The sequence below is a fragment of the Chrysemys picta genome, chromosome 7 (assembly GCF_011386835.1).
Source record: "Chrysemys picta bellii isolate R12L10 chromosome 7, ASM1138683v2, whole genome shotgun sequence".
In the NCBI taxonomy this organism is placed as follows: Eukaryota; Metazoa; Chordata; order Testudines; family Emydidae; genus Chrysemys; species Chrysemys picta.
Genome location: NC_088797.1, coordinates 34,802,916 through 34,817,089, shown reverse-complemented (window position 1 = coordinate 34,817,089; position 14,174 = coordinate 34,802,916). Strand labels below are relative to the sequence as shown.

The window sequence follows — 14,174 nt, the reverse complement described above, 5'->3', positions numbered from 1 at the left end:
ACTAGCCACTGGATTGAGGAAAGAGGAATAAAACCATCCTTGTCTCCCTCACTCCCTAGATCCTGTGCTAAGAACATCTCAGCTGAACCCCAAAGTTTGGGGCTTAAGTATAAAAATCTTACAAGGTGCACACTACAGTTCAGTGCTGCTTTAAGAGCACCCATAACATGTATTATATGCAGCTGATTACATAAATTTTTCAGACAGTCTTGGAACATGTTACAGCAAATAAAGGTTAAGAGATTTCCATGAAATTCTCTGATAATGTTTGCATTTAATATTGTTTAAACTGTAGATAGCAAAAAAATATTTTGATGTTTTCAATGTATTTTCTGCGGTTTACTGCTGGAAACTCTCAGGAGTGCTCAACTTTAAGATTTCGTTTTTTAATGTTTCAGTTCTGAAACATTGAGTTTTCCCCCTCAGGCCCACTTCCATTGCAAAGGAATTTCTATTAGCTCTAGGTTGCCATCTTTGAAAAATTGTGTCAGCATCTGTAGAAATTGGGAAAGGCAGTCTTGTATCATTAGAAAAAACAATCATTAGAAAAAACAAATTTTATTAATGAAGAGTTGGAGCTGAAAGAATGCAGAATGAGTATGTGATGGTAAAATAACAGACTGATTGAGGGATAAGAGGAGATAATGGAAAGAAAATAAGGAGCATTTATTTTCGGTGCGTGAACAAGAGAACTCTTACTCCTGGGAGAATTCTGCGTCACTGCGTGTGCACGGAATTCATGTCCCCTGCAGATTTCTTTGCTTCCCCGCAGAAAAATGACTTTCTTACAAGGAAGCAAAGGGAAGAGCAAGAGCAGTTTCGCACCACTTCCTACCAGCGCAGGTACATTGTTTCAGGCATCCAGAGCAACTGGCGGAGAGGTAAATCACCGCAGGGCTGGGGACACCCCAGCCAGTGGCTCCTACCCTGAGCTGGGATCAGCTGCTAGTCCCGGCTGGGCAGGAGAGGACGGGACTTCCTCTTCCTCTGCAAGGAGTGGCTGAGGCTGTGTCAGACCCGCCCCCAGAAACCTCCTCCAGCTGCAGGAAGCTCAGTGTCCTCCCCTGCTTCCTGCCCCCATTGCGCCTCAGCAGCAGGGGGAGGGGTCTCTGTACAGGGAGCTGCTCCCCCATCCGCCAAACCCCCATGCATCTGGACCTCCCATACCCTGACACCCCTGCCAAGCCTCACCCTGTACACCCAGAACCCCCCTAGCCCTCCATACCCAAACCCCACCCCATGGAGCCTCAATCCCTGCATCTGGAACCTCCTTGCACTCAGACCCTCTGCCTCTGGACCCCCACCCCGGCACGCAGGCCACCCCCACACTGAGCTCCCTGCATTCAAACCCCCACCCTGACAAGGCCCACTCCCTTGACCCCCCACATCTAGACCCCCATGCCACTCAGCACCCTCTGCTGAGACCCCCACACCCAGACTCTTCCACTGAGCCCCAACCACCTTCACCAGGAAGCCCCTGCACCTGGAACCCCGTGCACTCCAAACAAGCCTTGGTGCATCCAGATCCCCCCACACCTAGACCCCCCCCCCTCCAGAGCTGCCTGCACCCAGATTGTCCCACACAGAATCCTCTCCCCCCACACTGAGCCCCTCCACACTTGGACCCTGCCTGGTTGAGCCTGCCTTCCCCACAGCTGGTGCACCTGGCACAGAGGGACAGGGCCCCATGGTGTTTCTCGGGTAGGCCCAGGCCGTGAGCTGTGTCAGGGTTGGGTGCAGCCTCCCCACTGAATCCGTATCCTGGGGGCGGGGAGGCTGCAGAGTGATCTCCCATCTTTGTGAAGCCAGTGGCTTGTGCCATGCTGAAGCCTCTGCATTTATTTATTGACAAATAAAGCTTGCAGAATTTCACAGAATTAAAAAATATTGTGCACAAAATTTTTAATTTTTTGGCACAGAATGCCTTCAGGAGTAAACTCTGCCTGTTCAGTTGATACGTGAAGATGTCAATCCTTCCCTGGGAACATTTGCCATTAATTTTCAATAGTAATTAAATTGCTTTATCTTTCATGCACATAAATCAGAAATCTCCAAGATCACAAAAAGAGGATCCAAATCACTTTGCAGATATGCAGCTGTGTTCAAACCCACATGCTCCTTCTGTGCCTGACTTCAACAGAAAAAAAGCAGCAGCTGTGTGTGAAGACAGTAACAATGGAGCATTAAGTATTTCATTTGCAGTTACCAACAAGTATTATGGAAATATTCCATACTAATCCTACACACAACCTAAAAATAAAACTTGTTGATGGAGAAAAAAAATTCTCCATCAACAAATACATGATGTTTTAAGGTAAAATATCCTGTTTATCAGTGGCCTTGTCACTGCCACTCATTTTTCTCAGAGACGAAACAATTTATTCTCCTCTGGGATTCTTCTGCTGGAACCTTTGTGTCCAGCAGTCTTCATAGTGGGGTTTCCCGCCTCTACCCACTGAAATTGGAGACTGGGCAAGACTGTTTACTTTGTTAACACACACAAAACAAAATCTGCAGAGGACTTTATGTCTACATTGTTGGGTTATGAGAATGTGAGGAATGAAGACCAAGTTATTGCCTTGCAGATTTCCTCATATGACATATCCTACCTTTTGGCCATGAAGTTGCCATTTGAGTTTTCATCAATACCTACAAGTAAGGTTGCCCAGTTAGCTTTGTGAGACCCTGAGATACATGTCTTGATCCATCCTGCCACTGGGACTTTGTATGCCCCCCAGCCTGCTGCAGGATAAAGTACTTGTGTTGACTTCTGTAGGTCTCAGACATGTGCAAATATATTCTGATTGTACTTCTAAACATTTAGGGTGTTTCACTCAAGGGATGTTCATGATTTGGACAAAAGCTCTCTATGTGTTTTCCTGGAGAGATGTGCACTGTCTCTCTGATGGTGCAAAAGATAGTTATCCTTTGGTCTGACTACTGAGTCAGCACCGTTAACCACCTTATCCTGAAGGAAGGTAACACACTGTAGCTGAATGGTTAAAACATTTATTTTAAGACTTTCCTTAACTGAGTATGAGAAAATATGGAGACACTGATCTCAGCAACGGTCCTGAATGACTCAGTTCAGGCTCCACATGGGCAATTGTGAATGATGGGAGGACTTAGTGATGCTGCTTTCAGGAATCTGATATGTTGCTTTTTTAGCAATCAGAGAAGAACTTCTGCAAATGATCCCATTCGCAGTGGCTGAAACAGGTTTCTTGAGAGCTTTTGCTTTGAGAGCGACAGATGAGCAGTCCTGTAAGAACCCAGCATGTGCTCATTTTGGCTGACTGCATTCTGTCCTAGGTCTCATTATCTCCTTTCTTCTGGTAATTAAAAGCTTAAAGAGAAAGATGACAATGAAGAATCTCTCTTCCCTCATTTCCTTTTGGATATATATACTATATATATTTTTAGTCTGGCTTTTCAGGCATCCCTTGGGCTGCAAGGATCCTGGAAAGTGATTTATTCTCTCCATCTGCTGAATAACAATCCAAATAATATTCTGATCGAGACTCAGGATTTTTTTCTTTCGCATAATCGTTTATGGGATTTATTAGCTCTTTTATGCTTAAAAAGTGGGATTCACTGGGGTCAACTGATTGGTTTTCTTGTATGCATCTCTTATGCAACTTCTTTTTACGGCTGGATGATAGCCAGAGGATCCTTCCTGAAACGAGTGGAGAAATAGGAGATGGCTTCTTAAAGATGATATCTGACTTGCTTAAAGGATCAGACAGAGAGAATACACAGCTGGGGGCTAGCAGTAAACACAGGCAGGTAAGGCTCTGACAAGATATAGCCTGCTTGACACCATAGGAAAACATACAGACAATGCATGATCTCTGCAGCATTCCCACTGGCTGGATCCTGGTGGCAGGAAGAAACACAATGCATCATACCTGTCTGACCCTAGATAGTTGAAATCTAGGTGAGCTGCATTGCTCCAGCTACTAGGGAGAGCAATGCCATGGGCCTGCTGCTTCTCCCTGCTCTCCGCAGGGTCTTCTTCAAACTGTGGATCTCAACTTGGGGAAAAAAGATGTTTTTGCTATCTGCCCATTCAGTTCAGTACAGCACATGCTCATGCACTGGCTTGGAGCAATCACCTTCAAGTCACTGTAGGAAGACACAGTCCTCTCTGGCTTGGTTGGGCTCTACTTCTTATACTGGGGACTCTGTTAGACTACATACAACTATTCCTTTAGTGTGAGGCCGCAGAAGTGGAACGCTTCCTGTTCCTTCTCCCATCGGCCGTCTTCCAACAACATAAAGAAGACTGAGTGGGTTGCTTCAGGTCACCAACTCCCTGCCCCATACTAAAGCTTTCTTTCGTTTTAATTTAGCAGAGTGCTGGATGGGCTCAAGATCCATCTGTCTGTTATAAATACAGGACTAAACCCTGCCATTTTCTCCATTCTGGGGCACAGAATTCTGGATAGGGGTTCTAAGAAGGTGCCACTGTGAAGACAGACCGACATACAAAGGTCCCTCCCATGCCCTAACTCCCTCCCCACACCCACACCTGTACCCCAACCCCCTGCTCCAGGTCGGAACCCCCCCCCGCACCCTAACTCCCTCCCAGACTGCACACAACCACCCGCATCCCAACACCCTACCCCAGCCTTGAGCCCCCTCCTGCAACCAATCTCCCTCCCAGAGCCCGCACCCCAAACCTCCTCCCGCACTCCAACCCCCTGCCCCAGCCCTGAGCCCGCTCCCACACTCCAAAACCCTTGGCCCCAGCCCGGAGCCCCCTCCTGCACCCCAAACTCCACAGCTCTACCCCAGAGCTTGCACCTCCAGCTGGAGCCCTCACCCCCTCCCACACCCCAATCCCCTGCCCCAGTCCGGAGACCCCTTCCACACCCTGAACCCCTCATTTCTGGCCGCATCCCCAAGCCTAGGGGAAGCCACAAGCCTCTGCCCTCTGCGGGCTGGAGATGTGAGCGCCAGCTCACCTTGCTGCGGAGTAAAGCCCCGAGCCTCCGCGCCCCCACCCCCGCAGGGCTGTGTGTGGCCTGCAACTCATTTTTTCTGTGGGTCAGTGGCCCTGATAGAAAAAAAGGTCCCCACCCCTGGATTAGCTAGTTATGTTTACTTCATAATATATAATTGTATCTAGAAAGATAAGTATCTCTGCTAAAGTCTTTTAAAAGTATGCAAGTTAATATTTATGGAACACAATCAATGCTGGAAGACTGCTTCCCCCACCCCTTTATTTATGCTTTTAAGTCTACATAAACTTCTCTGTGTTTTTCCACCCAAAATAACTGCTACAAGGATCTTTTGACCCTAAACAAAGAAATCTATTTATTTAAATCAGCAAGATGATGATTCAAGAGCAACCTCACAAGAAGGAAAATAGAGCTCTCTTCAGAAACAGATTTCTGGTTTAAGCTTTCAAAGGGCTATCATAAAATAGTAAGAATAAAATCTCACCAAACCCCCCCCCATCAAATTTTATTTTCATAATATAAACAATACACTACAACTGAGTGAGTACCAGTCTTTGCTGCACTTAAAGTTTGCATTTCACATACTAAGTGACCTATATACATTGAAGGGACACACCAGATTTTTAAAGATATTTAGGCGTTATGGTGCTCAGTGTTGCAACACTGGATTTAGGAGCCTAAAATCGCATTGACTTTCAAGTGCCTAAATCCTTTTTGAAAATGAGAAATAGGCTCCTAAACTGGTTAGACATTGTCACTTCCCAGTGCCTTTTTTCTTCTTCATCTTTCTATCAGGATGTTTACTACTTCTAAGAATTGAATAAGCGATGGAAAGAATACTTTAAAGAGCTGTACAATATTCAGAACACAGGAGATTAAATGATCCTGGAGAAGCTTCCCAGCACAAACAAGTCACAGTGGATACTTAAATCACCTTTAAAAAACTGGGCCTTAATGCTTAATGTCTTTAGAGAAAAACATCACTTGGTCAATGTTAATATTATGGATTAGTTGGGAGTAGATTTCTCTAATGAAGGAAGTTAGATTAAGAATTACCTTAAGTTCCTGTAGCTGGTCAGGTTCATAGAGTTTTGGAGACAACGCTTGAGAAAGGAAAGCATCAAGTTCCTGGCGACGAAGTATACGGATCCCTGGCCACTGCACCATATACCTACAGCAAAAGCAAACAAAGAACAGTTACCAACCTTTCTGTAACTGCTGTTCTTCGCAATATGTTGCATATGTCCATTCCATGTAGGTGTCTGTGGACTCCAATGCACAGTTGGAGAGTTTTTATCCTTAGCAGTTACTGTCAGGACGGCCTGAGTGCCCTCTGCTGTCTTGCGCACATTACGCAGGCATAAAGGACTAAGCCACCCCAGGATCCCCTCAGCTCCTCCCTACCGGAATGACTCTGATAGAAATGGGAAGGAGGGCAATGTGACGTTGCACTCTGTTTGCAGGCAGGCCTTCCTGTGAGTCAGACTGGGAGGAATGAAAGCTTGGGGTCTTACAGTGACATGTGATCACGTCACCTGAACTGGAATCCATCTTTAACCTGGTGTTTTTCCATTGAGAAGGAGGGGTGGGAACCCAGAGGGACAAAGGATTCCTGCCTTATGCAAAAGATATATAAGTGAGTGGAACAGAACAAAGGGGGCAGCCATCATGCCTAGCTACCACCTGAGCTGGAACAAGGGCTGTACCAGGGGAAAGGATTATGCCCAGACTAGGAAGGCATCCAGTCTGTGAAAGAAACTTATTGAAACATCTTTGAGGGTGAAATTTTATCTGTATTCAGTTGTATTACTGTATTAGGCTTAGATTTGCGTGTTTTATTTTATTTTACTTGGTAATTCACTTTGTTCTGTCTGTTATTACTTGGAGCACTTAAATCCTACTTTCTGTATTTAATAAAATCACTTTTACTTATTAATTAACCCAGAATATATATTAATATTGGGGTGGGGGGAGGGAACAGTTGTGCATCTCTCTCTATCGGTGTTATAGAGGGCGAACAATTTATGAGTTTACCCTGTATAAGCTTTACACCCTGCCAGTGTGTTCTGAGCCTCTTGGAGGTGGGCCTGTTCAGAAACAGAGAGTTGCTGATACAGAAATCCCAGAGTAGGACTGCTTCCTAGCTAGTGAAGATGGGGTTACATAAAACCTAATGATCACAGTGCCGGTTGGCACAAATATGTCCACTCCCTGATGTGAGGGAGGAATGCTATGCAAGCTAAAAGGATAAACATCAGGGAGCTGCAGGTTATGTACAGACTGAGATCTTGGGAGACCAAGACCTTGTGTTTGCAGGTATCCCAGGTGAGTCCTCCCACCTCAGATCCAGGCATCCCTGACTAAGGTAAGTGAATGCTGAAGCTGAGTGAAAGGAACTCCCCTGCATACATTGGTTGGGACTACCCACCGGTCTAGGGAGTATAAGATGCAACTTGGGACATGCACTAACATGCCTATGTGGTGCCTTCTTGGAGAATACACCTCTGCCACCCAGCCCTGAAGGGCTCTCAGGCACTGTCTGGCGTACTGTACCACATAAGTGCATGTGGCATGTGCCTCAGCAGTCTTAAATAGTTCCTCATTATGGTGAGAGGATAAACTTCAAGTTCAGAATGAGGCTTTGAATTGCAAGAAACCTCGTCTGTGTAACAAGGCCCTAGCTGTTGTCAACTCCAGAACCGCACCAATAAATTCTATTTTCTCTACTGGAGACAGGACTGACTTGTCTGTAGTGCTTTCAGGATCAGGACATATCAGGAGTGAAACCTCTTTCCCCTGAACAAGGGAGGGACTCTCTACTGCTCCTAACAAGGAGAAGCAAATATATATCTTGCAGACTTGCTTTCTTGTGAGAGTTGTCCCTGAAGAGGGATGGGGAAAGGAAAATGAAAAGTGAGGCAAAAATAAAACAGAGCAAATATCCCACTTCTACCATGCTTACAACCCACCAATCTATTGCAATGTGGGCCCAAGGATGATTGAAGTAGGACAGGCGTTTTGGAAGAATTGGAATAATAAAGGATGGCACTCTTGGAACTGGCAGACTGCTCTCAACCTGCCCATGAAAAATTAGTTCTTGGAAGATGCTGCCTGCCTTGAACCAGTGGCTGCAGATACAAAGGACAGTGATGGGGGTTACCATTTGTAATCTCTGCTCCTTCTCTATGATAGGTCTTGGACTCAAGAAGTAAATCACTGAAAACGCTGAGACTGATGAGGACAGAACACCTTTTGCTTCACTGCTGGAGTGTAAATGCCCAGGGTCTACAGAGTTGCTCTAGAATCTTTGAGACTATGCAGAGTCTCATCTGTCTCTTCTGAGAAGAATGGCTGCTCACAGGGTAAGCCCTGAATGGTCTGTTGCATCTCTGGAAGGAGGCCAGAAGAATGCAACCAGGATGAGCGTCTCAAGTGAAGGCAGAGGCCATGTTGCGTGCAGCAGAATCTGCTGCATCGAGACATGCCTGTAGAGCTGTTCTGGCGACCAACTTGCCCTCCTCTATCCAAGTGAGGAACTCCTGTTTTGCCTCACATGGGAGCTTGTCTTTCAATTTCAAACCCATCCCCCCTAGAGTGAAATCAAAGCATCCCAGCACAGCTTGCTGGTTCACAATGTGAAGCTCTAATCCACCTGTGGAATAAAGCTTCCTCCTAAATAAGTCCAACTTCTTGTCCTCTTTATTCTTTGGTGCTGAAGTCTGGTGTCCCTATCGTTCCTTTTCATTGGCTGCTGCAATTTCAAGGGGCACTGGAGGAGGATGGTTATACAGTGCTCAAACCCCCGGGAGGGGAGATAGTACCTTCTCTCTACTCTTTCAGCAGTCAGAGGCAGAGAAGCTGGGGTCTGCCAGAGAATCTTTGTGGGCTCTAAGCCGCATTTATTGGCAGAGCTATTCTATCTGGAGCTAGATTAGAACAGCCACTAGCTTGTGGAATTTTTCCCACTCCTCCAGGTGGATATCATGTGCCCTAGCCATCCTCCTCACAGCTCCTGATGGAGTCTTAAAATAAATCACCCAGAAGTGGAGAAATAGGCTCCACCATGACTGTCTCATCAGGAGAGGAGGAAGAGGATACTAATGGTTCAGTTCCTACAGTTGCTCATGTAAGAGATCCCAAGTCTGCTCAGTACCAAGATGCTTGTGGCGACGATGCTCCTAGCGCCCAGCAGATGGAGCCAGCTCAGATGGCTGCAGGGATGCTCTTGACTGGGGTGAGGAACCTACGGGTCCCGAAAGGGCCACTAATATGTCACTGGACCCCAGCTATACACAGTCCAAGGATACCTCCTGTAAACTCCCTGCTGGTATTGTGGCAGAAACCCGGGCGGGCAGGTGGCATCTCTCCCCCAATGGGACCAGCTAGGTTGGGAAACATAGGAAACCACTTCAGAGTCTGATAAGGATGAAGCTTTTTTTTGAGACCAAGGTGGTACGGTACCCTTTGGACTGCAGAGGAAGACTGACTCTGAAGCGGAGACAGGGATATCATCTGTGCCTTTCCCTTAGATGGTACCGGTCTCATTGGTACCTTGATGCCACATCTGGTGGAACTGCTTAGTGGGGAGGGGAAGGCGCTGGAGGTGGTACCATCGTCACTGGTGCCAGGTGAGACTCTTGAACCATTGGTGATGGCAGCACTGAGATTCAACAACCCTTTCGCAGCCTCAAACACCTCAGGAGTAGACTGGATACCAGAAAGATACTGTGTGGTACACTGGGGCAAGGAGATGGCAATGAAGATGCTTGGGGAACCAGGCTCGACAGGCCCACATTGGCCTCTGGAGTCAACGAACTCCCCTGTTTAGAGGTGTGCTCTGGGGAGTGCTTCCTTTTTGATCACCCTTCTGAGTTTTTATTAGAGTTCATCCTCTTTGATGGTCCTCGTGCCGAGTCCGATTCTTATGCCTCTTCTCCGGCACTGGGGATGCCAATCTGCCTCTCAGTACCAGTAGCGTGGCAAGTGCGCTACTGACCAACGCCAAGGTGCTCTATATCCAGAGCAACGTAGATGGAGGCCACACAGCCAATTTGATGAGCAGATATTTTAACCTGACTGCCCTGTCTTTTTTCTGAACAGGGTTAAAGCCCTTACAAATGCTGCACTCGTCCCTCACATGAACTTCCTCCAGGTACTTAAGGCAGCTGGGGGTGAGGGTCCCTATTCGGCATAGCCGCAATAGTGGCAGGGCTTGAAATCCAGAGAGTGTGGGGGATACCTCCGGTACCGGGACTCGTACATGCTCAAACAATAAAAACAATTTTTTTAAAACTAACAAACTGAGGAACTACTAGATTGCACTAACTACACATAGGTACAATATATAGGTATTGAGAAAGACTTGCAGAAGCAATGACAGGGAGCTTCAATAACCGTAACAGGTGGTAGGAAGGCACTGAGGTGGGTGTGTGTGGGGGGGGGGGGGTTAGCCCTTTATGCCTGACCAATGTGTATGAGGCAGCAGAGAGTACTCAGGCTGCCCCGACAGGTACTATCAAGGAAAAAAACTCTTCAACAACTGTGCACTGGAAAGCACAAATACCTACAGTGTAATGGACATGTGCAATCACTCAAAGACGACTTATTCAGAGTCCTCACTTTAACAGCTAAAGTAAACAGTATTACTGTGTGAACAGAAAAGCCACCAGAATGAAGCCAAAAACTTTTTGTTCAGGCTTCAAATTAAAAAATAAGACATAGCTAAAAAGATTGAAGTGATTTCTTAGGGTTTAATGCCAGACAATATTTTGATAATGCTTCTAATTAAAAATGACAAATTAATTATTGTTTGCAGTACTGTTGCAGCCCTATTGATCCCATGAGAGAGGCACGGTAGGTGAGCTCTGTGTAGCTCGATAGCTTGTCTCTTTCACCAACAGAATTTGGTCCAATAAAAGATTACCTCACCCACCCTGTCTAAATTAATTGTTGTAGTTTGTGCTGATCCAAATACTTTTGCATAGTATAAAAATATGTATTTGGTCAAAAGTTACTCAAAGAAAAATAGTAATGTTGTTTGACAATATTTTTACATTATACCCCTTGAGCTGGGTCCTTAGAGCAGATGAATTAGGAAAATATCCATTATGTGATGTAAATGTCCAAGCAAAATATACTGATGAGACACTGCCTGTGAACTCACCCCACAGCACACATGATCATTAGAACCCCACACTGCTTTCAATAACAAAGGGTAGGATAGGTCATAAAAATACTACCTAAAGCAGAAATGCATGATGATACATATAAAAATAAGAAATAATGGTGTAGTATAAAGGCTTCATCAACATGAATCAGAGATGAACACATTACTCCGAAGTGAAGTCACAGCAAGTTTTATGCAGGTCATTCCAAACAAGTGCCAATAAAACTTTTATACCTCACAAACTATTTATGTCACATCACAGAAAAACTATTTTAAAATGTGTTAAGGGTTTTAATAAAATATTATTGGAACTATTATATTCTACTCCTACAAAGCCAAGTGCCTTATTTATAATTCCACCCCACTCTTTATCGCCTTGGTCGAAACCATGAGGCAGTACCACGGGCGCATGCGCAGAACAATGGACACTACTACTTTTAAAAGCTCCGGCTCCGGGTCCATGCTCACAACCCTCCGTGAAATACAATAACCAATCGCTCAAAGAAAAACTATACATGGCTCAAAAGGCAAGATACATTAATATTAAATTGGAGGCAAACTTACATTTATCATCTCAAAAATTTACCTAAAATCTTTCTTCCATTCATACAAATCTCACCTTTCAGCTTGAGATCTTGGGTCCTGCCAGATTAAGAAGCAAGAGCTGGGTCTTACTAGGTGACTAGGGATTTCCCTTCCCCTCCCCCTCCCCTCCCCCCCCCCCCCCCCCCCCCCGGCCAAAGGTACAGGAGCGCTCATTCCTAATTGAGCTCCGAAATTGAAGGCTAGTCTCTTCCTTCTTAATTCTGCACCTCTCATGTGGGCCAGTCAAATCAAGTAAGGGAACCAGCAAGCCTAGTATAGCGAATCCTAGTACCTGGTATATGGCAAATCATTTACATGAGCTTTCCAATCCCATAAAGCTACTAAACAACTATTTTCTGCAGCACCTTTTGGTTTTTCTTTGAGAATGTACAGTGCCAGTTTCTGTGACCCAAAAGGCAATGTTTGTACCTGGCTACTTAGAGGCCTTAAATATAACAAGTCTAAATCAATTCAAATGCAAAGATGCAACTATGAGAAAACAGCCAATTTTTCTTCTTTCAACTCTCTATGGAATTAGCTGAAAAACTGACAAGCAGCCAGCACACTTTTAAGAATCACAGAAGTGAGGAAGTAATTTCTTCCAAAAATACTTGCAATATGAATTATTAATTTTCAAAGTCATGGTTTAATGCAGGATTAGAGAAAGACTTGATAGAGCAATATATTATACAGTGTAGTAACACATTTCTTTTATGCTATTTTAACTTGTGATTGATAAGCCCTCACCTTAATACACAACAGAGCACCATAAGATGAGTGGGCACATTAGCTGGATTGAGCATTGCTGGTGTATCTGATCTCATACAGGCCAAAAATGCCCTCATTCTTCGGTTCTTGTCCTCTACTGCTTTTCCCAGCCACAGCTTCTTCAGATTGGGACAGGTCCATTCCCTGAATGCAAGCGCTTCCACCAGTTCAGGGGTCTGGGGAGATTTTCCTTTGTAAGCAGCCCATTCTTTAATTATCACTGGTGAAACTACAGAACAAAAACAATTGAAAAAAAAATTCAAAGTCTTGTATATTTTAAACTTCATATACAGATAGCCTCCCCATTTCAATCAATAGGTCATTTTAACCCAGGTGGTGTTATATTGGCTGTACTGATTCTGTATCATGTATGCTAATTTGCATGACTAGTAGCCAACCAGCAAGGTCCTGAAGGATTATTTCTTTCACATACACTCACTTCAACACATTCTCTAATATGCAAGAGTTTTCATAAAAACACAAATATATTGTAGGAATATTACTGTCAACTTGTTTTTAACCTAATTAGTTAATTATCCAAATTATTTTTCTCTATCATAATGGCATAATGGAAGATAAGCTACTTAATTTCTCTTTTTACACAGATATTCTCCTAATTCGGTTTTACATGTTTGATTAAAGAGTTGGAGGGATGTAAAATGAAGACTATTTCCCAAAACAGCATATAAATACAAAATACTTCCTAAGAATCGGCTGCTTTCATCCCTACAACTTTATTTTTGTGCAGCTAATGGTGATGAACAGGTGGCAAAACAAAAAAGGAGGACTGGAAAGGAGGGGTGCACAGGGAGTGGAAATGGAAAAGGAAGCCTTGGGCAGTGATGTCTAATGTTCATTTGACAGCTGTGATAATCACACAGGCCTGGTGGAAAGGGGCAAGATGGTCCCTGGACATAGGGGCAGGCTTCAGATCAGCTGTGATATGACAAACTGATGTAACTCTTCACTCTCCTGTCAAATCTGTTCTCTGCGAAGACACTGGGTTGGTTAAGGAGGCAGAAGACTGGCGTCCACCGCAATACCTGGGTTTTGCTTTGTGGGCTGTCTGCCCTGGTGGTAGGACAACATCCTCTGCCTTTGCTGGCGGGTACTTGTATGGCTTTTTGTAGGGAGACAGTGTGTAAATTCCGACGTACCATAGTGTGACCCTTGAGTCCTTGAGAAAATGGAATAATTTGTCTGTCCTTTGATTGAAGAGCTCCATCTCCTGAAAGGATAGGTCCTCTATCATGAACTGTACTTGGTATCCTCGATGTCGGGAGCCACAAGGCTCATCTGATTGTGACAGCCATGGCCACTGACCTTGCAGATGTATCAGATGTGATCATGGCTGCCTGCAGTAATATCCTTGTATCCATCTGGACCGCCTTAATGCTTTCCTTCATTTCATCACTGTACTCCTGCAGGATTTTTGAAAGGAAAGAAGTGGCCCTCTCACATGTGAAGCAACTGTATTTAGTGAATAATGCCTGGTAGTTCCCTACCCAAAGCTGCAGTGAGGCTGATGAATGCGCCTTGCATCCAAAAAGGGTCTAATTTCTTAGGATCCTTGTCCATATGAATATGTTTAGTGAACTTCAGTTTTTCTTGTACTTGTGTTTGGGTCGGCGTAGAAACACTCTAAGCCCTTCTAGGGCACGTAATACTTCTTTTCTTTCCACTTCCAAGTG

General features: G+C 44.9%; 1 protein-coding gene across 4 annotated transcripts in view; it reads right to left on the bottom strand.

The window, feature by feature from the left end:
- The window catches only part of FAM120A (family with sequence similarity 120 member A), a 115,500-nt gene that overhangs the window by 21,871 nt on the left and 79,455 nt on the right, over nt 1-14,174 (bottom strand). For all 4 annotated transcript variants that reach the window (XM_005307154.5, XM_024102956.3, XM_024102958.3 and 1 more), the window contains 2 exons: nt 12,463-12,712; nt 6,021-6,135 (listed from right to left, as the gene is read on the bottom strand). In XM_005307154.5, the coding sequence (XP_005307211.2) occupies nt 6,021-6,135; nt 12,463-12,712 (365 nt within the window). The remainder of the gene's footprint in view (nt 1-6,020; nt 6,136-12,462; nt 12,713-14,174) is intronic.